The sequence below is a fragment of the Anser brachyrhynchus genome, assembly GCF_964034855.1.
Source record: "Anser brachyrhynchus genome assembly, chromosome: 19".
NCBI lineage: Eukaryota > Metazoa > Chordata > Aves > Anseriformes > Anatidae > Anser > Anser brachyrhynchus.
Window position 1 is genome coordinate 3,855,398 of NC_137712.1, and position 21,789 is coordinate 3,877,186.

The 21,789-nt window shown below is 48.7% G+C and overlaps 1 protein-coding gene across 3 annotated transcripts in view; it reads right to left on the minus strand.

Annotated features, from left to right (window-relative positions):
- Positions 1-21,789, minus strand: part of COL5A1 (collagen type V alpha 1 chain) — a 168,560-nt gene that overhangs the window by 24,633 nt on the left and 122,138 nt on the right. For all 3 annotated transcript variants that reach the window (XM_080561588.1, XM_080561589.1, XM_080561590.1), the window contains 13 exons: positions 20,893-20,937; positions 18,755-18,808; positions 15,227-15,271; positions 14,020-14,073; positions 12,361-12,468; positions 11,853-11,906; positions 10,584-10,637; positions 6,763-6,807; positions 6,357-6,410; positions 5,439-5,483; positions 4,350-4,403; positions 3,697-3,750; positions 175-228 (listed from right to left, as the gene is read on the minus strand). In XM_080561588.1, the coding sequence (XP_080417714.1) occupies positions 175-228; positions 3,697-3,750; positions 4,350-4,403; positions 5,439-5,483; positions 6,357-6,410; positions 6,763-6,807; positions 10,584-10,637; positions 11,853-11,906; positions 12,361-12,468; positions 14,020-14,073; positions 15,227-15,271; positions 18,755-18,808; positions 20,893-20,937 (720 nt within the window). The remainder of the gene's footprint in view (positions 1-174; positions 229-3,696; positions 3,751-4,349; positions 4,404-5,438; positions 5,484-6,356; positions 6,411-6,762; positions 6,808-10,583; positions 10,638-11,852; positions 11,907-12,360; positions 12,469-14,019; positions 14,074-15,226; positions 15,272-18,754; positions 18,809-20,892; positions 20,938-21,789) is intronic.

Sequence of the window (21,789 nt, forward strand, 5' to 3'; positions counted from 1 at the left end):
CACCCGTTTTACACCAGAGCAGCTCGGTTAAGTTCACAGGAGCCACCTCATCTCCAGCGGGCCTCACACACCTTGTCTGAGCACCATCCTGTTCTCTCCCGCCCTAGGACGCATGCTGTACCCAGAAAGATGAGCCACAAGCGGCTGATGCAAGCACCAATATTTGTTCCTTACCTGAGGGCCTACAACGCCGGGGGGGCCTGGAGGGCCGGTCTTGCCTTGGAAACCCTGTTAGAAAAAGGGAGAAGACAAAGAGATGACACTTCTGCCACGGAGCACTCCCATGAGGCTCACAGCCGGCTGCTGCCTGCTCCTCCCCGGCGGAGCTGCTGACCGTGAGCGATGGGCACCCAAAGGCAGAGGAGAGGAGAAATCAAACAGAAGATGTAAAATATGTATCTGTACATTTATGGGGGCAAGAGAGTGGTAGAGAAAGGATCTATCGAAGCCTTTCGGCTCCAGTGGAGGGTTCTGGGTGCTGCCTCAGGGAAGGAGTGGGTGTTTTAGTGGATGACCATCAGATCTTCAGCTCAGCTCTGCTGGTTTGGTGGAGCTACTGTGGTTTGGCTGAAGGACTGGCCATATAAAAAAATAATAATAAATTGCTACGCTCATAAAACCTACAGAGGAAATGGCTACTAAGGAGTCAGAACGTGCACTGCTCTTAATGCTTAGCAATTCTTTATCACCATTTCCTTTCTCCTGCTCCCTGCTCCAGAGGGGTTCCCAGTTTGAGCTTCACTCCTCAGGAGCTCTAAGGCTGGGTGACTGCAGGCAGTGCCAGTCCCCAGCCCTGCAGAGTTTTATTTCCTTCCTCAACGTCTGCTGAAAGAAATCACAGACGTGTTTCTCTCTGGATGGCCAAATGATGAGTAACGAAGTCTCCACGACAGCTACTTATAATGACATTTAAAGAGTGGCAATAATGAACTATCACCACTACAATTGTTTAGTTCTCCTAAGCCACTCTTTAAAAAGCACATTAATTATCATTCTTACTGTAGCAGGCTGACAAGCTTGAGAAATGCCAGTTAGGGCATACAGGCTATTTTCTCATTGCCACAAAAGATGAGCAGATAAGTCCCAAGCCAACGGCTCTGTGTCATGCTAAGAAACTACTCAAAGCTACTCTAGCTGTCTGCAGATCACAGAAAATATCGTGTCATTGATAAGGAAATGGCAAGCCATCATTAGGAAAAGAATGTACAATTTAAGCTCTTATCCTAGGAAAATACGTCAAGTGGCTCCATGCGGGACTTTTCTTTTTAATCTGAAGAAAGGAGTTTCCTTTTATCCCGTCTGAACCACGGGCACAGAGCTTTTAGGGTTTTTTTCTCTTGTTTTTTTTAGATTACATCTTAATAAATCTAATACAGCCAAATATTTTGGCTTCCTTCAGCATGACTGTTTGCTCTTAAATGAAGAGCAAAATCAAGGGAACTATTTGACACACAGACTTGTTTCAGTGTTTTGGTGTTAGGTTTTCTTGCATGAAGGTACAGAGTGCACTAACAAGCTTACTGATGCGGAAAACATACTCAATTTGTTATTATGTTCACCTCCTCTCTTTTTGGCACTGTGCAAGGCAGGAGGACAAAACAGTGACTTCTGCTACCTGGGTCTCTGCACGTGTCTGCATGCATCCCAAGAGGATTCAGGGGAAAGTGATCTTTGCTTGTTCATGGGGAAGATTAACAGGCTTTAGAAAGGCAAGTTACTCCCAAAGGCAGCTATCAGGGAATGCTTTCAGACCCAGAATGATTGAAAGCCCATTCTCCACTCATATTCATGCAGACTTGAGAATCTGGCATTTTATTTCAGTCTCAGAAGTTAATAACAGCAGATTCAAGTAAAATTTCTACTGCCTTTTCTGATTTCAGCATATGTGTCCTGGCTGTTAGAGATAACTCAGTGAAGGAAGACTGAATGTCACAAGCAGACTCTGGCAGGTGAAAACTCTTCTCTCCATCTTTAAGCTAATCCTAACCTGAGAACTGTGCGCTCAGAATACCACAACCATCGCCATAAAGTCTGACAGAGCATAAATACCCGGTGTGGCACCGAGCAGTGTTTGCATTGCCTTGCTTAGCAAATGCCAGGCAAGTTAATTAAATTGTTGTGTTATAAGTTGAGGGGGGAAAAAACGCACGATGTGCAAAGCCTTCTCAATGCTCATTTGCTAGGAAAGGCGGTGAAGAAAAACACAAGGCTGAGTGGAGGAAGTTGGGTTTCCTTCCCATAAAATAAACACAGAACAAGGAGTCTATTTGCTAACATGCAGCATGCAGTGCTGGGGAGAGAGACATACCAACAGCAAGTGCACTGGATTGTAAACAGCCGAGGAAAAAGAATCAACATCCCCAGAAATGCCAAACAGAGAGGTACTAATTACTGCATGCAGAAAAATACACGGCAGAACAGTCATTTTTGCTTAGGGTATCCTTCAAGCAAAAAGGGGCAGAGAACAGACCACCAGAGACGCACGACAGCCATCATACCTTCCACATGCCTCATCATTCTCCTTTGGTGAGAAACACTGATTACATCTGTGCAACGAAACCTTTTAAAATTGACAAAGCAGTATGCGCACGACGCGGTGAGGTACCTGAACGGCCAGAAGCTGCTCCGTGGGTTGCAGCAAGGGACATTTGCTGGGGGGGAGGCCTTAAGCAAAACTTGGCGAGACCCTTGTGAGTAGCTTTGGCTAAAAGGCAGCGCAGCAGAGATGCTCTGACTGATGTGCTAAGGCAGGGCTGAGAGGTGAGCGTGCTGCAGTAACCGGCGTGGACAGAAAAGCTAGAGCAAAACCATTGCACCACGGATCTTGGTCGGGAGTTGCCTTCCTCTTGAAACAAGCACTGCCAAAACGGGGCTGTAACTGTTTTCTGGTGTGCAACCGTTCTTGGTGCTGGCCACATGGTGCATCAAGAAGGGAAAAGTGTTTATTTCTCCCCATGGCGGGCTCCAGAGAAAGTAAAACTGCCCCTGACCTAAGGCAGCTGTATGCAGAGAGCTGAGCGCTGCCCAGCTGAGGAGCGAGCCTGTCTTGCACGAAACATCTCTGTTATCACAGACCTAGAGTTGTGAGACCTAAAACCTGCACGTTACCAAAGGGAGGAGTGGGGAAGAAAGCACGGATTCACCTGCAGTGCTCCTAGGAGTGGGGCAGAGGCACAGCCTTCCCTTCATCCTCCTTGGAGCACAAAGGGACCAGTGCTTTGGCGAGTCCTTGGGGTACAGTGCCTGCACAGAAATCACTCCCAGCTCCTTCTCCACTTCAGAAAGTAAGCACCATGCTGAGTCCTGGGATGCTGACCCAGCCACCATCCTCCCACCTAGCCAGGAGCTGCCCCTGCAGCACACAGAAAGCCAGCTGCTCCGGCACTGCTTGCCGCCCTCGCTGCCTCTCTGCTCAAATCCGCTCTGTGCACGACGCACGTGCCCCCCACGATCTACTACGGGGCCAGAGCGAGGGCTTGGTGCACGGCCTTCACCCCAATCATCATTAGCCCGAGCCGTCCTGCTCAGAAGAGGGTTGCTTCCTGTAGACCACCCCACGCAGCTGGGGACACGCAGACCTCGGGGGGAAACAAACGGGCGGCCCCATCTCCCCAGCTGCACAGAGGGGTTTAGAGAAACCAACCAGCAAGACGAGGCTCAGGACTAATGATCTGCCCAGGATTTTTGGCTACTTACAGTTTCTCCTCTCTGTCCGGGGTGACCAGGCAATCCATCCTTCCCAGGAGGACCCTACAGCAGAAAACCAGGGTGAGAGGGACCATGACCAAGTGCAGTAGTAAAAATAAGGTAAAGGACTGTATCGAACCTGCTTGCATCCTTGCAATAATTCCTACCCATTTTACAATGAAATGGGGGTGCTTAGAACTCTGAAAGATATATCCCTTTCCCACACATCCCCCAGAGATCTTACAGGTTTATATTACAGATCCAGACATTGAGCGAGCTGTCACCACAGGGAAAGAAATCGCTCCAAAAACTTTTCTGCGGCTCCCCACCAGTGTACAATAATTGCAGAGACAGACGTGTTACTCTGTTGTGCTGTCATCCCAGTGTACAGAGGAAAAATAAAGAACAGAGTAACCATGAAAGATCCTAGTGATATTGAGTCATTAGGAAATGAACATTTATAATCAGCTGTAATTTACTTGCCTATTTAAAATCTTAAACCGCCGGGTTATTATCATGATGGCTCAGTAATGCCTTTTATTGGGCATGTCACCACTTGTCAGAGAAGCAGCTAAGACTGAGATGGCACAGACAATTACAGCTGGCTGGAAAAAAAATTCTTTATGTACGTTTTTGTATGTTCTGGAAAGAGAGTTACTCACAGGGGGGCCTTTTGGTCCGGGAAATCCAGTTGGTCCTTGAGGCCCTGGTGGTCCCTGGACACAAAACAAGGCAGAGAACGTATGGTTAAGGAGTGTATATGCTTTACTATGAAATACCAGCTCTGTGTGAACAGTAGATGATCACAAAGAAATGGAAAAATGGCTCGTTCTGCCCCAAAGAAATGCTACTGAAGTGCAAGGCACAGCTGCATGGGGCCATCCCTCCAAAAAAACAGCTTGGAGAAGTAAGAACCACAGGGCACGTGTAGCCAAGCATCCTCGCCAGTTGGGAAAAGCGCTGCAAACACAAAGAGGGTCATCCACCTCTTAGTGCCACCTTTCCCTCCCAAAGCTGTGAAAAATAGGTCTTCTCCCATCCCAGCTCAAGTGAGGGCTCCAGGAGCTACCAGCTCACGCAGGGATGGGAAGGAGCCCGGCTCTTTTGGGGCCGGTGCTGCAGGCACCCGCTGCCCTTCACAGTGCAGCGGTGTCATCAGCAACTGCCCTTTCGCCCACAGCCATCGAAATGTGAAAAGCACAAGGCCAATTCCACGATTCCCGCCTGGGAAATTTTGTAGAGAATTTAGAGGCAAAAGAAAAAATTAAAAAAATTGCAGATATTGAGGTTACAGTCACGAAAGTCCCATCGCTTCACTATTTTCCACCGAGCACGCTGTAGGCTGGGGAAAGCAGAAGAGGGCCTGGAGGATCCAACTGCTCCAGAAACCAGGCTCTGGCTGTCAGCACAGACAGCATGGGGGGCTTTTCCCTTTTCCCATGGAGCAACGTTGGCACAGGACATCCAAAGGCCCACTTGAGCCTCACTTGTAGAGCTCAGAAGCGCCGTAAGGGCTGTGTGTGACCTGTAAGACCTCTCTCCACACCAATAATTTTCACCTGTTTTTTTTTCTAAGCACTTTCTTAGGCCGTATCCTGGCTGCAGGGAGCTCCCCACCCCTTTCTGCTTCACGGGGCACTTGGTAGGGTGCTCGCTGCAGGAAAACCCCCGCGCTGTGAGCCCCCCTCTTCTGCCGGGTTAAACCAGCAGAGGTTGCGGGTGCCTGCCCCAGCCCCGCGGCGCTGCCTTACCCTTTCGCCAGGAGGACCAGGGGGGCCATCGCCACCAGAGTTGCCCTTTTAAGGATAAACAAAAAAACAAAACAGCATTAAAAATACATGCATCACCACTTCAGCTGCTTCGCACGAAGACTTCAAATGGCACCGACCCCATGGTGAGAGCCCACCCCCCAACCCCTCTCTATCAATAATTCTCCATCAGGGACAGCATCCGGCGACAAACGAGCGGCTGCTCATTCCCCCCACACTGCTTGATAAAAACACAGGGAAGATAACATCAGCGGGTTCGGGACATCTCCACCAGCTAACAGCCTCCCTCGGAGAGATAAATGCCGCAGCAAAGCCGAGGTATTTATCAAAAATTCATGCCGATACAAAGCCGAGGCATTTATTTTTAACGCCGGCAGCGCGGCGGTGACAGCGCCTCGTTACGGCAGCTTTGCTTCCATCACGCCCAGCAATTGATGGTCACTTCATTGATTTCTGCAGCAGGTGCTAGAGCTGAGAACGCCTCTGGACTGGCTGGCAGAACAATGTCTATTGTGCCTGATGGCCAATTGTTGGCCGGCAGTTTGCATGCAAAGCGGCTCGGCATGGTGCAAGGTTGTGCAGGGCTCGGGGGAAGCGTCAGTGGAGCACAGGGTTGGGGTGATCCCTGGTACGGGGTAACCCTGGGTGCAACGGGGCCTCAGGTCAGGCTTTGTGCTGAAACAAAGCCATTGCATTTTTAGGACCTGTGCGTAGACTTCTCAGCTGGGTTATGAGCTATTTGGCTAGGTAATGCAGATCAGGAGGGCTCAGCTTCCAAAATACAATGGAAAAAGGAGAGAAGGGAAATGGAGGGCAATGAAGCAGATGGTCTCTAATGCTGACGTTTTTTAGGACGTAGTTCTCTTCCTAATTACCATCATAGGCTCTCCCAAACCTTACCTTTGGGCCAGGTTTCCCAGTGCTTCCCCTAGGGCCTCTTTCCCCACGTGGACCCTTGGAAAGACACAAAAGATGACAGTTTAGTGCTTTGGGTAGCAAGAAGAACTGCACTGTGATAGGCAAAGAGCTCATGAGCACCTGAGCTGCACGAGGACAAAGAGCAGTCCCACCAGCAGCACCAGGATGCCAGGAGCAGTGCAGACTGGACATCCCATTTTGTTATGGCTTCAAACCAGAACCACTGGTAAACCCCAGCCCCAAACCAGTGTCCCCTCTGCTTGGCTTTAAGGCTGAAGGCCAGATATAGGGCCAGATCCTGCCCAGGTAGGACATGAATCAGAGCACACTTCATCTGGTATTAACAAGCTTTCGAAATGCACAAGAAGGGTAAAAAGAGGATGATTACCGTTGGACCGCGCTGCCCCCTTGGACCTGGTTTGCCAGGTGTCCCCTGCAAGGAGAAGGAAAGCAGGTGAGTCACGGGCCAGCAGCAGCCACAGGCTGAGCTCGCAGCAGGGGAATGTGCAACGGAGACCTATCGCACACAGACTGCCCCCCGAACCTCTTCAGTTCTCATTTGCAATTAAAAAGACAATAGCAGTTTTACTCGTACAGTTTTTATACTGTTTGGACACATCTGAACAGTAACCCCGATGCCCAGATGGCATCTAACACCTGAGCGACAGTCTTCTAAAAGCACCCAAAGTCCTTTAAACCCCACAAGGATACACCCAACTCCTTGGACCACGCAGGCTCCTAAAAAGCCAGCAAACACACCAGGAGCAGCCAAAAGCTCTTCTGCTCTGCCACCCCAAAATCCATAACCCCTCTCCCTGCTGATCTCCGCCCTCCCCTTCTCCCAGCTCACACAAAGCATGAGCTGATGCACACACACCCTGCAAGACCTGCGTTAAATACGTGCAGAATGACAGCAGCAGAGCAGGAACCCTAACCCGAGCAGTTATTTTACGCTACGCAAGCCAATTAAGCTGCCCCACATATTTACAAATCTTCCTTCATCTTTGTGAACTTTGTGCTAAACAAGTAATTTAAGACATTGCTTTGCAGCAGCGACAAAACAGCAGGCTTATGAGCTCTGACAGATGCAGTCAGTTCCCTGTAATGGGCGACTGTGATTAATTCTGACAGAAGAAAGACAAAGACGGCTGGGTTCTAAATCTGGCATTATGCTAAGCTCCATTACCATACGCCTAAAAGAAAAGTAAAAGCCCAGACCTTGCTATCTGAGGACACTGTTTTGGCTAGTATCATTATAAAAAAAAAAAAAAAAGCCAACAGGTTTGACTTCCTTCCTTTGGACCAGCAGCCTACTATTTTTTACCAATCACCTGTTAAAGGAAGGAAGAGCAGGATTTTCTATGTAAGGAACACAGACGCTTAAAATATCATTTGCCATTTTCTGCCCCAAATCCATCATCTAAAAATCTTGCCTTCTTGTATTTGGCACTCATTAACCAGGCAAAAATAAAACAAGAGCTGGAAAAGTTTTAAATCAACTTTCTTCCAGCTGCTAAAATTAGCCCTGCTGAATCTTCCTTGTTCTGCGGTTCCATTTAATAAACACTGCTGGCATACTTTTTAAATTAATTACAAAATATCATTCTGAAGCACTCCATCTGGTTTTCCTTTCCCTACGTGAGGCTGAATTTGGATCAGGTGGTGCAGAGTGCAGCCTCCCTGCAGGTAGCCCCCCACACTCCCTTCCTTCTTCCTCAATTCTATTTTTAAGCAAAATTTTCCCCCTGCTTATTGCTATCATTAATCATGCATACAGCGCTGTGTACTGCTGCTAAGAATTTATATAGCACTGTAAATGCACACAGGCCTACATTTTTCAAACACGGATACCGAAAGGAAAGGCATCTAAATTCAGATTATTTTTTAGGCACCCAAACAAATGGCCTGGATTTTGGCTCCCCCCCTGCACCCTCCAGGCTCTGTCAGCCAGGGCGAGCAGGGAGATCTATTATCCCGTGCTAATGGCTGGGGATTATTAGTTCTAAAAATAAAGATCACTTACTCACATTTCCAAGTATTGATTTCATGATCAGGTTTGGAAAGCGCCCAAGCCAGCCCACCCAAACTCGCCTCGGGCTGCTGGGTGAAGCTGGGCACCGTGATGGGGAGCCGCTTGCCAAAACTACCAGGATATTTTGCAGGGCACTCCTTTCCAAAGACACCAAACACCCTTTTCTTCCTAATTTTTAACTTTGCCAGCCCCTGTGTGCAGCCAAAATCTGTGGTTTCGGCTTTGGGGAGCTTTAGCACTGCCAGCACCAAAACTCAGCTACTGGTGCTGGCCCAGCTGCTGATGCTGCTCGCGCTGCTTTTTATTTCACCTTTTTAATTTTAGGGGGGGGAATGACTATCCATGTTGTTGAAATAATGAGGTAGAAAGCTTATTTCAATTCCTAGATGATGACAACTGTAGGAAAAACCTGTGATTCTTACTATTCTGGACACGTAAACAACCGTGTGGAGTATCATAATAGTAATACCTTGTAAAAAGAAAAGACAAACAGAAATGATTTTTGGTTGTTTCAGCTGCAAATTGGGTTACCCCGCAATGCACTGGAGAAGCAAATCTTACAAACTCTCTTTCTTGCCTGCATGTGGACATGCTCATAAAGTAGCAAATTTACTGGTCTCGGGAGAAGCAGAGTGTAATTTATCAAGTCTAACTCAACGAGGCTTAAATTCAGTTGATGGTCTCCATTTGGTTCGTGCAGTGTGATACTCGCTCAGTCTATTGTTCTCTATATAATCGCTTTCACTTATTTCAAATCAGATACTTGGGAGGGAAAAAAAGAAGGATACCAAAGCAGTCATTGAAAATCTGTATTTCTGCTCCTCTTATAAATTTTTCAAGCTGAGCTCCTTTTACTAAAAGGAGAGATTTGTCCATGAAAGTGTTTCTCTCTCCCACGCAGACAAACGCAGCAATAAAACAAGGGCGAGCTGCTGGACTAGGTGCAGAGTGGCGTAAATGGTCCAAGCGAACACTGGAGCGAATTAGAGTTCACCCAGCCTAATCCTTGATTATTTTTTCTCATTCTTACAGACAACCAGCTCCCACTCTGCTCCTGAAGAAGTCTGCCATCCGAGCGAGCTGGCTCCCCGTCCCACCAAACGCAGCCAGATGAAGCAGGAGGGGTGCAGATGCTCAGGGGGTGCACAGCAGTACATCTCCCCACCACTGCGGTGCCGATGCCCTGGTTTTTATCACCCAAAAATGCAGCCCAAGGATTATTTTTCTTTGCATATTGGATAAGGCGGGTGGTAATTATACGGCTACAGTAAATTTGAGGCTGCTGTGGCAGCTGCCTCCCTCCTCCTGCCTGGCCGGGAGTGGAGGGAGGGGGGTTGTAGTTCAGAACGAGATGAAAATTACTCAGTGGGAAAAAAAAAAAAAAAGCAGGGATATAAACCAAATTTCAGTGGCACAATATTAATGCAGTGCAAAGTGATTTATATTTTCTGTGCTCCTATCAAACACGTCTGTTAGAAGTCATTTGTATTTAAATGAGAGTAAAAGGGAAACTAATTCCACTTACTCTCCTTACTCCCCCTATTTTTTGCCTGGGACCAGAGCTCATGTAGAAAATGACTGCATTTGTACTCTCCATCCCCTAACTCAACCTTGTCATCCACAAAATAAAATAATACAAAATAAAATAAAAGATCACTGGTGTATTTAGACAATTCCCTGCTACTCAAGCACAAAGCCGAGCAGGGGGTGAGAGGTACACGTGAGTTCAGGGGATGGAGCCTCCACATTTTGAGGCTGTTCAGGAATTTAGAATAGCTCCACTTATTAAAAGGAGGAACTTGTTAAGTGTCTTTTCACCTATGCATTTTGAATCTCAAGTTAGGTTAAGATGGTTCTGGCTGCTTCTGAATAGATTCACCCATCTCTAACAATGACCATTAATTAAAAAGCTCTTCATGCCCCGAGCAAAGTCTGGCAGCAAGGAAAGGATTCAGGTTCAGAGAAATCTCTTGAAATATCCTGAGGGAAAGCTTCCCGGTGTGTAATAGGCATGCACTGTGCTGTCACTTGTGCCCACCATGGGCATCAGGAGCATCCTGCCCCAGGGACCAGGAGGTGACAGCTGCCAGCGAGGGATTTCACCACCATCAGTCCTGCCCAAGGGCTGCTCTCTGGAGGGAAAAATCAGCGAAGCGGCCAGCCAAAGCAGCTCTTACCCGTGTGCCCTTCTCGCCGTTGGCTCCTGGGAATCCTGGGAAGCCGATCGAGCCCTTTTGGGGGAGAAAAAAAGAGAGGGATGGTTCAGGACACCAGACGGGGTGGCTCTGTCCGGCTGTGCCAGGCGCCCGCTGGCCTGAAATAACCCCGGCCAAACTTGCTGATGTCTGCAGCTCCTGGTGCTTTTTTTTTTTTAAAACCTTCCTCTAACAAAAACAAAATCGAAGACAGACCCGAAATGACCTCAGAAGCCAAATTTTCTCCAAAAATAACAAACCAAAATAAAAAGATCCATGCCTCATTAGAAGTCGCTGCAAAGGCCCAAGCCCACGCTCGCACCAGGTGCCTGGGGAACAGCAGGCTTTTGTGTTTAGCTCCTAAGTCACTATGTTGCACATGAAAATTTAACTCCTGGCTTGTTCCTTTATGATGTAATTGCCTGGAGAATAGCTGCTGCTGCTTTTAAAATACGAATTAGCTGAAGAAATGCAAAAAAAAATTTACCCCAGAAAAAAAAGGTAAATTAAAAAATAAAACATCAACACCACAACCAGAAAACAATCTCTTGCACTTAATTATGTCTCCAGTGTTAAACAAGCCTGCTTTTTTTTTTTTAAGCAATGAACATGAATAATAAAATATGATTCTAAAAAGAAAAAAAAGTTAACAAAAACATAAGTTCCCAAAGCCTCCAGGGCATGTAAAAGCTGGGCTTTAGCTTCAGTCTATGGAGTGGAATTTGCAGTTTTAATTTAAAAAGGACATTTGAAAATGGCCCAAATGAAGGTGGGCGTGTAGGTAGGATATAAAGGATGTTTGCAAATCTGCAAATAGCAGTTTTATTTTAATTTCAGGGAGATCCTGATTCATTAGCTATTCTTCTTCATTAATTAAAGTAGCTCAAAGCTTTGAAGATGCAAGGCCCAATACCGGGAGAAGCACCTTTATGCCTATAGCTAGCACGAAAGCTCCCACAGAGCCCATATCTGCTGCCCCAGCAGTCCTGCATGCCCTGGCGGGGGCTGCTGTGCACACTTTGCAGCCCCTGTCCCTGTGCATCTCCTCCCATCACGCTGCAAGAGATGGAAGCAATGCAGAACACAGCCCATTCCCAACCAGCTGAGGGCTGGGAGTTATTTTTACCCATAAATTCATCCTGCTTCAGGCTGCCACACGCCCCGGCCCCCAGCCTGCTGGGGGTCACCGTTGCCCCCCCGTCCCCGTGAGCAGGGCTCAGCTGGGCAGCACCGCAGCACCCCCCCGGTTACCTTTGGGCCCTGCCTGCCCGGGTAGCCGGGCAGTCCTGGCACGCCGAGTTTTCCCTGAAACACAAAAAGAAAGCGGGTCAGCGGGGGCAAGGGAGGCCTTGAGAGCAGCCACAGGTTTGCACCAGCGAAAAGGGGAGAAGTTAAGCATGTAGAAGTCAAGAGCCAAGCTTACGTAGGTGGTTTCCCTCCCCGGTCTTTTTTTTTTTTTTTCTTTTTTACCAAGACTTTGCACCCAAGCAGGTAACCCCAAAGAGACCAACACCTCGATGCACCCAAGTCACATCACTGCAGTAAATCCATCTCCCCTGGGTCCCCTCTGGTACTCACGCTGAATTGCACATGTCAGCCTTTACACAAAGCTCCTGCACCTCCTCTTCATCCCTCTGCCCCAAAGCCACCCCTTGGTGCCCCGTGCTGGGCACTGCTCTGGCCAGGCACCACAAAAAAGCCCCAAAGCAGTGTGTTTTGCTGTAAAACCCACCTGGGCATCTCCATCCCACAGACTCACCTTCTCTCCAGCAGGACCAAGAGGACCAGGATCTCCATTGGGGCCAGAGCGACCTTTGGGGCCTTCGGGACCATCCTCACCCCGTGGGCCAGGAGGCCCAATCTCCCCCTGTAAACCACAAGACGGGCACTGACACAGCAATACACGCCATCAGATACTCCCTGGAGCTGCTGAGACAGCTCCTGGAGAAAGTGGCTCAGCCGAGACCGTCCTTGAGTAAATTGTGGAGCGTTATCAGAGCACCAAGCTCCTGCTCACGCAACCCGGCTATTATTTCCGACTACAGCCGTCTTTTCCCGTGGCCCAATTATCCCATCTACATGAAGCACATCTCCACCGAAACAGCCTTCATTAGCTCTGATTGCAACGCACCCTTCCCGGCTCCCACATCGCAGTTTGATGTGCAAGCAGGCCCCGGGAAGTGTTTAATTGAGGGCTGAGCCGGGCAACTGGAGAATAGAGATCGGGCTGGAGCTTTTGTGCTGAAAATCATCAGGAAATCTGAGCACGGGCAGATGGAGCCATTAACATGAATTGTTACGGCACTACGGGCTGCAGCACACACAACAGCTGTCATTTTGTCACGGGGCAGCAGGACATGTCTCCTTGCTGTGAATATGGGCTGCGGCCTTCTCACTCACCGGGTGAGCCACAGATCTTTCTGTGAGGCTTTTGGACGCCGTTGTCCTTTCATAGCTCGCTGTAGATCACACAGATAATCATAAAACAGAGAGTTTGATGGTGGGAGCTGGAGCTGTGGGCACCAGGCGAGGACAGCAGTCGCCTCCCCGGCAGGCCACCCTCAGGCCTGCTGAAGCCCTTCGAAGCACCAGCTCCGAGGCGACACGCGGAGTGTGAACCAGGAACCCCACCAATTACACGTTGAAATGCCAGGATTTAAACGGAGGATTTGATTTATACTTTTACAAGCCTTCACGCAAGGCATTCATTTTTCCTTTAAGCACAGGCTCTCCTGCGGCTGGGGGACACACCAAGCCCCGGGCAATGCAACCACTCGAAGAGACGGGCCAAGGGCAGTTCCTTGTCCCCAATAGCTGGATGCTAAGGACGGACAGACACACTGCAAAGCCCTGTGCTACAGCTGCTGCTCGCATCCAAGTGTGATTTGGGGTTTCTGGCGGTGTGTGTGTGCTCCAATGCTTTTAAAAGCTTTGAAGCCAGGCAATGTGCCCCGCTGCTACAGATAAGAGTCTGATGTAAACCTGCACCCCTGGCAGCTTGCACCGCACTCTATTAAAGCGTGTTCCCAGTAACTTTACAATCCACGCTGATGGCATGGAGACACATCAGGCGCAGCAAATAAAGACGCCTACCAGACCCTAGATGCAGTATTATGGGAGAAAAGAGATAACGGAAATAAATATGACACAGCTAGATTGTGCAGGATTCTTATCTGTCAAAGCAGCAAGACAGGGCCCTCTTTTACTACTCAGTTTTATTTTACCTTCAAGATGGGACTAGAAAATTTAGGAATTTATAACCCCTGTGCTTGATGTGAACATGAAATTCCTGCATTCCTGCCTCGAGATCGGATGTGCCAAAAGGACCCTGACCAGAGCCTGCCCTGCTGCTCCCCTAGAGCCGCGTCTGCAGGGCTGGAAGGAGCACTACGAGACCTCATCGGTCACAAGCTCTTACCCGGTCTCCCTTGATGCCCATGTCACCTTTGAAGCCGGGGAAGCCATCTTCACCCTAAATAACAGAGAGGAGAAAAAACAAAGTGTATAGATTTGAAAGAATTAAAAAAAAAAAAGAAAGAAAGAAAGAAAGAAAGAAAGGGAAAAAAAGGCTTCTCTAGTCTCTCTGTGTGGCCCCTGCACAAGGAGAACAACGTCAGGTCCCTGCACTGCCCGTCACATTGGCTTCTGTAAGCCCTGGGTGCACACAAGCAGGCACGAGGACATGCCTGGAAGCTCAAGCAGGCTGCAGCTGTCGAGGTCCCAGAGGGATCCCAAGCAAGTATTCCTTCACATCCCGCACTGGCTGCCAGTCAGGATATCACAAATCTGACTCGATATGAGTAACAACACCTTGCCAGTACTGGGAACCAATTATTTCTGAAGTACAACTGGCTTTATTTTCATGGAGGATGTTTTACACCATGCTTCAAGGGAACCTCTAGGACAGTGGCAATATTTCTTTCAGCCAGAAGGTTTAATTGCAGAGCTCAAATCAATAATGTATTTCATCCTACAGCAAATCTCTCATAGGCAATGAGGACACCATTCCCAGAAAGACCTTTCAAGTCTGTAAGGTCCCTGCCAGGACTCCCTAGCTCAAATGCCTAGGAATTTGCTGAATTTTGCTGATTTTTTTGCTGAATTTTTTGGAGCAGGAACAAAGGAATACAGAGCTGTTTAGGGCTGGAACCAGGCAAGATTTTTCTCCACTTCCTTTGGGAGTGCCCAATTGCATCTCTGACATACACACAGACAGACTGTGTCCTCGTTTTTACTGACTTGGGTCTCGCGAGCTGGTCTAATGACCGGGCTGGGTAGCACATCCCATGTGCTGTACTCCCTGGGTCCAGCAGTTCTCCAGCTGTCACATGCTACAAAAACTTCACCTCCGTGGAATCGTGCCCAGAAAACTCAAGCTGAAAATTTTGTCAGAAGGAAATCACCCCAAAGCTGGACCCGAGCTATCCGTAATGGCTGGCTGCAGCAAACAGCCCCGGCCCCGAGCAGGTCCTGGGGGCTCCACTGCTCCCGAGTGCAAAGAAAACAAAATTCTAACAAAACCCCCTGTACAAGAGAATTTCACAGAAAACACATTGTGCAGGACAGGTCTGCAGAAACACTTAGATGCTATAGAAAATCAAACAAAACATAGGGTGTTAACTCACCTTTTCACCTTTGGTGCCTTTCAACCCACGAACACCATCTGCTCCCTTGGAGAAGACAAAACAAGATGTTACATGGTACGTGTAAGCTTAAGGCTGGAGAATCATTAACAATGGTGATTTTTGCTTCCAACATCGACGATGGCACCTTGCAAGCTGTGATGGTCTGAAATGTACTGTTAATTGAACATCACCTGCCTAATTTCCAGCTGTGAGTGCCTGGGGACTCAAACCTCTTGGGCTCAGTGTGGCGGGTGGGATTGGTGGTCTCTGCCTCTTCCATGCCTAACCCCTGGAACCATATTCCCAAGGATAAAACTCGTGATGAAAAGCTTGTTTTCTGCATATATTTTCCACAAAAAAACATTCTCTGAGTGCTGAGTCCACTTGTGCATTCAGAGAAAGGCGGTGCAGGAGCTGGGCAGGGACACCTGGGCCGTGAATTCAGTCTGAGCACACCAAGGAGATTTCCCTGCGGCTCTGCAGCACCCAGTCTAGCAACCACAAAGGTTTAGCTTGGTTCTTTTTTTCACCATGGTTCTCACCTCTGTGCATGCACTGCTTTATTTTAATTTTAAAGCATCCTGCTGTCATATGAAACCCTGGCACTCCTCAGATCAACGGCAAAGCCTGGATTTCATTTCTCCTGCCTGGCGGGGTGCAGCCAGACCCTTTGCAGAACAAGTAAACATGTTTGAGGCTGCTCCTGAAGCACTCATTCAGCTTTTGCTTGCCCTGTAAGGCTTTTGCTTGCTCTGCAAGGGTAGCCCCAGCTGGATCCAGCCCCTCTCCCAGCTGTGAGAGTGCTGCAGAACAGCTCCTTGTGGCGGGATGGGGCTGCCAGGAGCCCGTCATGGCAAAAACCAGAACAGGGCTCTAGATACTGGAACCAGGGCAGGAAGCAACACTGAATGGTGATGCTACTGAGGATAAGGGAAAGAGGATGCAATTTTCCAGTAGATACTACAAGTCTCATGATTTGAGAGACAGCCAAGTATTATCTAGCACTAAACGCCTCCCCAGATCTGTCTCATTGCCCTCTTTGTTATTATGCTGCACTCAATGCGAAGGCCACCACGGCTCACAGAGAAGCGATTGATGGGAAGAGGAAAAAGCAGTAAGGCTGAACCTGGTCTAGGATGCAGTGCATGAACAGAAAACACTTTTTTAAGCAGCACTGGGGTAACTAAGTGCATTAATTTAGGTCAGTCCCTGTTTCCTGAGTTACTGGTTCTCCAGTAGCTCAACAGAGGTGTCGGGGGAAGATGATGAATTTAGCACTTCTGATGGAGGGGAAGAAGGGGGCAGCAACACAGAAAACTGCCCAGGGAAGCTGGAGGAGGTGAAGGTATCAAGCAGGAGCAGAGAGGGCTCCACCTCAACTGGCATTTCACCTCTGGGAGAGGGACGTGGAGCTCTGCAAGGGTTGGGAAAACCTCATGGGATCTCCTGCCTGGGGCACGGCCGGCTCCCGAGCTACCGCAGCTTACAAAGGACATGCCCAAACAAGATTTTCACCCCCTGAGAAATTTCACCAGGTTATAAATCAGACACGGTGATGCCGAATAAAACCCCAAATAAAGAAAAATAAGAGTTCAAAAAAAAAAAAAGAAAAAGAAAAGACGACAACAAGCATGCCTGCAGCAAACTGCTGACTGAAAGGAGATTCAGTGTCTCCTGGAGGCGTTTGCACAAACACGATTGCTGACCAGAAGCAGAGATGCTGCAGCACAGACGATGCCTGGCACAAAAGCCTTGCTTGGCACATCGTGTCCTCAGCCTGCAGCCGGCTCTGCGTGCTCCCTGGCCATCAGAGGGAAAAATCACCTTTCAGTGTGTTTTTTGCTTAGAAAAATCATTTATGCACTGAAAGGAGAAAAGAAGCAAAACAAAACTAATCTGACTCGTGCAGGCATTTGTGACATTGTGCAAACACGGTGCAGAAACCCTCCAGAGCTTCTCCAAGGCGATCAGTCCATGGAGGTGCTGAGCGCGGTCAGGATCTGCCCCCTGCTCTGCCACCAGCCCTAACCTTGCCAGCCTCCAGGCTCCTCATCTATCCTGCCTCTTGGGATAAAATGCCACCCTAAGGTATCCACGCCAGCTGAGCAGTGCAACTCCTGAAATAAAAAAGCCGAAGATTTTTCTCTTAAAGGAATATTTTGCGCAGGGCATTTTAACTTTTTTTTCTCCCTTAGGCATGTCAAGAAAAAGTATAATTAAAAGTACATCAAAATTTGTGCAGTAGAACAGGGTTCTGGTGAGGCGAGATCTAAAAATTATTTATAGCTGCAAACCCAATGAGACGCATTTTTCTCAGAACTGGAGATTCATTCATTTAATAGGATGCTGCTTGTAGGAAGCAAAACCTCTTCTGTACGCACTATGGATTTGGTGCATGACATACTTTCTGTAGATCACTGTAATGTGGAACAGTTCCACTTTAGCGGTAAACACAACAGCAAACCATTCCCTAATGGACCACTATGTCTCAATCTGCAACCTTGCAAGAACCGAGATGAAAGCTTGCTTTGGTTAAATACATTCAGCTTAAATTTTGAAGGCAGAACGGCAAATGGGTTTCTGCTCTTGAAAAAATATACAAGGGGCTTTAAGAGGGTTTAAATTCACCTATCGTCACCAATCCAGCACAGATCCCTGCGGATTCATTGGACCTTCGGGAAGCAAGATGCAACTGCACCTGAACTAATACATCTTGATGGGGCATAATAGCCAGAGCTGAATCAGGAAAAACACCCAGCACCTTCTTACCGGTGTGCAAGCGCTGCAGGCAGCAAGGAGCAGGGAAGAGCTGGAATTCAATCTACTGAAAGAGCACATTACTGAGACATACAAGCGCCGTCTGACAAGGTTTTGGATCAGGAGCATGAAAAGCTTGCTTTGTTTTAGTAATAGGCTATTTTGTTTTATTAACAAGCCTTGTTAAAGTCTTCATTCTGGCTGAGATTTACTTTGGCTGTAAACTGGAAACGACTGGAATGGGACTGAGCCATGCTCACAAAGAATTAAAAGAAAAATCTCTCCAAAGCACTGGAGAATGCTAGAAGGTGTTGTTGGAGAGCAGGGCACCTGTAATCCTCGTGGCCTGCAGGAAGACACAAGACTGAGGCTGAATCGAGCAGCAAACACGGTGTCACCAAGGTGGCCCTAAGCACCTGTGCCCACCAGCAGTGCTTCCTTTGCAGGTAAAAGCTTCTGGACCTGCCAGAAGGATTTGTTTCCTCCACTGTGGGCTGGAAGCTCTGCAGGTTTCCCTGTGGCACTGCTACAGGGCAGGTAATGTGTTACCCATGGGAGTTCCAGGTCATGCCCCAAAAGCATGCTCTCCTACTGCCCCTCACCGTCCGTATGGCCACAGCACCAGAGCACGCAGAGGACCCTTCCCCAGGGTGCTTCGTGTGACTGAGAGGACCTTGTCCAACTCCAGCATGAGGTAGAGATTTCTTAAGCTTCTTCTTAAGAAGTTTTAAGCAAGCAACAGGGCGGACGCTGTTTTGGCATCCTCCTTACCTTGACTCCGCGTGGTCCTGGATAACCAACGGGGCCCTGAGGACCTGGTGGACCCTGGGGTGAAAAAAATGCAAAGAAAAACACGTCAAGTCCATGCGAAGGTGCAGCAGTAAGGAGAACGTGTGGAAAACAAATATCCCAGCCATCTGGCTGCTTCAGACTGGGTGGAAATGGCAGTGGCCATCTGAAAACAGCTCAAAATAGCACGGAGTGCTACAGCAACATCACTTGGAGCAGGTGCACTCAGCTCAGCCAACAGCAAAGGTCCGTACAAAAGGAAAGGATGAAGGAAAGAAACAGCAACAACTCAGTACAAAGGGATTTATACATAAGATCAATGACTTGTGTTTCGGATTGAAAAAGAGAACAAGTCCGAGAGAGGAAGGACGTGCTCTACTGCTGCCTCCCCGCTCCTAAACCATCCTGGTTTTGCAGTAATGCACCAGCCCTGTTCGGACCCGACACGACTCAGGGCGATGATCACAGGATCAGAGGAGTTATTGCTCGAGGCACATGCCTCGGGTGCTGTCCTTTAGCCTTGGCGACATGGCAGGGAGGTGCTCATGGAGCTCCTTTCTGGCACCGAAAGCTGCCAGCCACCAACGACACCACGAGCACCCACCAGGAGCCCTGCAGGTGCTCCATCACCACCCCGCTGCCACGCCATCCTGCCTGCTGATAAATCCCGCTCTTTATCAAGCCCAGTTGGCTCTTATCCTCCTCAATCAGCCAGCTAAACAACTACCCTTCCACTTCCTCCAGCCTGAGACAGGCACTTTTTCCAGCCTGACAGCCCAGCGGAGCCCAGGCCCCGCACAAACATCAAGCCCTGCCCCAAGATCACGGCTGCTGGAGAAATAACTCAAGCAACAAGCTGCGCGCCGGCCCTGCACCTCCACCTGCTGACTCCCTGACGTTTGCTAAATGCCCCCCACCACAACCACTGCCTGGCTTCTCATATTCTGCGGCTGCGAGGGTTTTGATTTCTCGGCCGTGAGGGATGCCGGCAGGACAAGGGGCGCAGCCAGGGCTGCAGCCGCTGCTCCGCACGGGGCTGGGGGACTTTGAGGCAGCCGGGCTGTGCTCCGGTAAAACACTTTTGACAAATGCAATGTTTTTCAACCGAATGGGACGCAGAGGGAACGCAGGAGGTAAATCTCCCAGACAGACAGACACCCGTATAATTCAAGGGCTCTAGCCCGCGGCAATATTCTCAAATATATTGTTAGAGAGGGACTTCAACCAAGGGGAGGGGAAGAAAATGGAAGGCCAGGAATACAAAAAGAGTTATTTTCTGCATTCCCCTGTGCCACAAAGGGTATTTATTTATGTCTGCTTAGGCTTCCCTGAGCAGTTTCAGCTTTCACATCAGCCGGGCACTGCTTGCCAGGAAGGAGGGCAGAAGGGACGGTGTTGTGCTGGATTTCAGGGGCAACAACTGTGCATCACCGGAAAAATCACAACTGCCCCCTCTCCTTTCCTGCCACCAAAGCACCGGAGAGAAAATGCTGCGACAAAACCACTACAAACACCTTAACGGAGATCCGAGGGCTGAGTAAGCTGCAAACCTTACAACACCCCCTGGCCCTGGGGCATTTTTGGGGTTGTCACAGATGCGGAAAGAACGCTTCGCCATTTCTGCACCTCCCTTTCCCTGAGCTCACGGAGAAAGCTGAGTAAAAAACAGCACAACGGAGAGACCCAAGCAGACGAGCTGGGCTCAGCTTCTGGAGCTGTTTCAATGGGGTTTGCTTCTCACCAATCCATGCCCTGGCACATCCCGGCAGAGCCGACTCCGTGCAGCACACGGACCCATCCCCAGCTCGCACCCCGCTCCTGCCCGGCCTTGGCAGCATTGCTGTGTCAGCCAAGAATGCGAAACCGCTCAACGCAGCTCTGCTAGCACAAGTTCTAGTGCTGGCAAACGTCTTCTTGACAACAGTTTGTTTTATTTTGGGAAGAACTATGACCCGTAACAGCGAAATCTCGCCCTCCTACAAGCAGCAGCTCCAGCAGCGAGCTGGCTGCAGCGCTTTCGTGCCGCCCTGGCAATGAATCTTCACTTTTAAGGCTAATGTTAAATTCTTAATTTGTATTTTGCGACACTTAACGGTAATGAGGAGCTTGTTGACACCTACCTGACTCCCCTTCTCTCCAGGAGGACCTTCCTTGCCAGGATGACCCTATTAATACAAGAGACAAACAGAAGAGAAAAATGGGTTTAGTGCATGCCGAACGCTTCGGAAGCCAACAAGCTCGCTCAGGCAGCTATGATTTATTTGCAAGACAACAGTTGCTCTCCAGGAAGCTCTTACTGATACAAAAAGCCCTCTGAAGCCAGGAAGCATTTCCCAAAAGAAAGAGGACTGCATTTAGTCCGTGTTGTTGTTCTTAGATATTTAAACCTTCTTACCCTTTACCACCTTTCGGCAGAGAAGCACAAACCATTCTGCAATATTTTTCGCATATTAGAACATCTCAGTGCGTTCAGCGGCAAGCAGCATATACATTTTGCAGATGGAAAAAAAGATAAAATTATCTCTGTATTTAACAAACCTGTGAAGGTCACAAGATGCCCAGACTGGTCAGAGCCTCTCGTTAATTCCCTAATTCCTGGAGTCAGTTACAAGATCTCATGACAAAGCCCCAGCTAACCTGCATCCCTGTCAGATGCTGGCTGGCTGAATGCTGGCCAGCATTCCCCTTGGGATTTGATGCTGAATAACCCAACAGCCAAGAGCCTCCACCACATTCTCATTCACAGTCTTTAGAAGCCTTTTGCTGGGATTTCAATCAGCAGAAAAAAATGGTGTGAATTGCCTCAGGTATAACAGGAAGGATTAGTGAGAAACTGGGGAAATCCTTGAGAGAAGTTTTGAGTGGTGATTTTTCCACTGCAGGAACCGAGATGGAGCCGGGTCAGAAGATGAATCTCTGTCTGGCAATGCAAACAAAAGCAATAAGCCCTCTGTGAGGGCACTCGCTGCACACCTCAGGACTTTTTTTTTTCTCCTATTTTTTTTTATTTTAAAGGA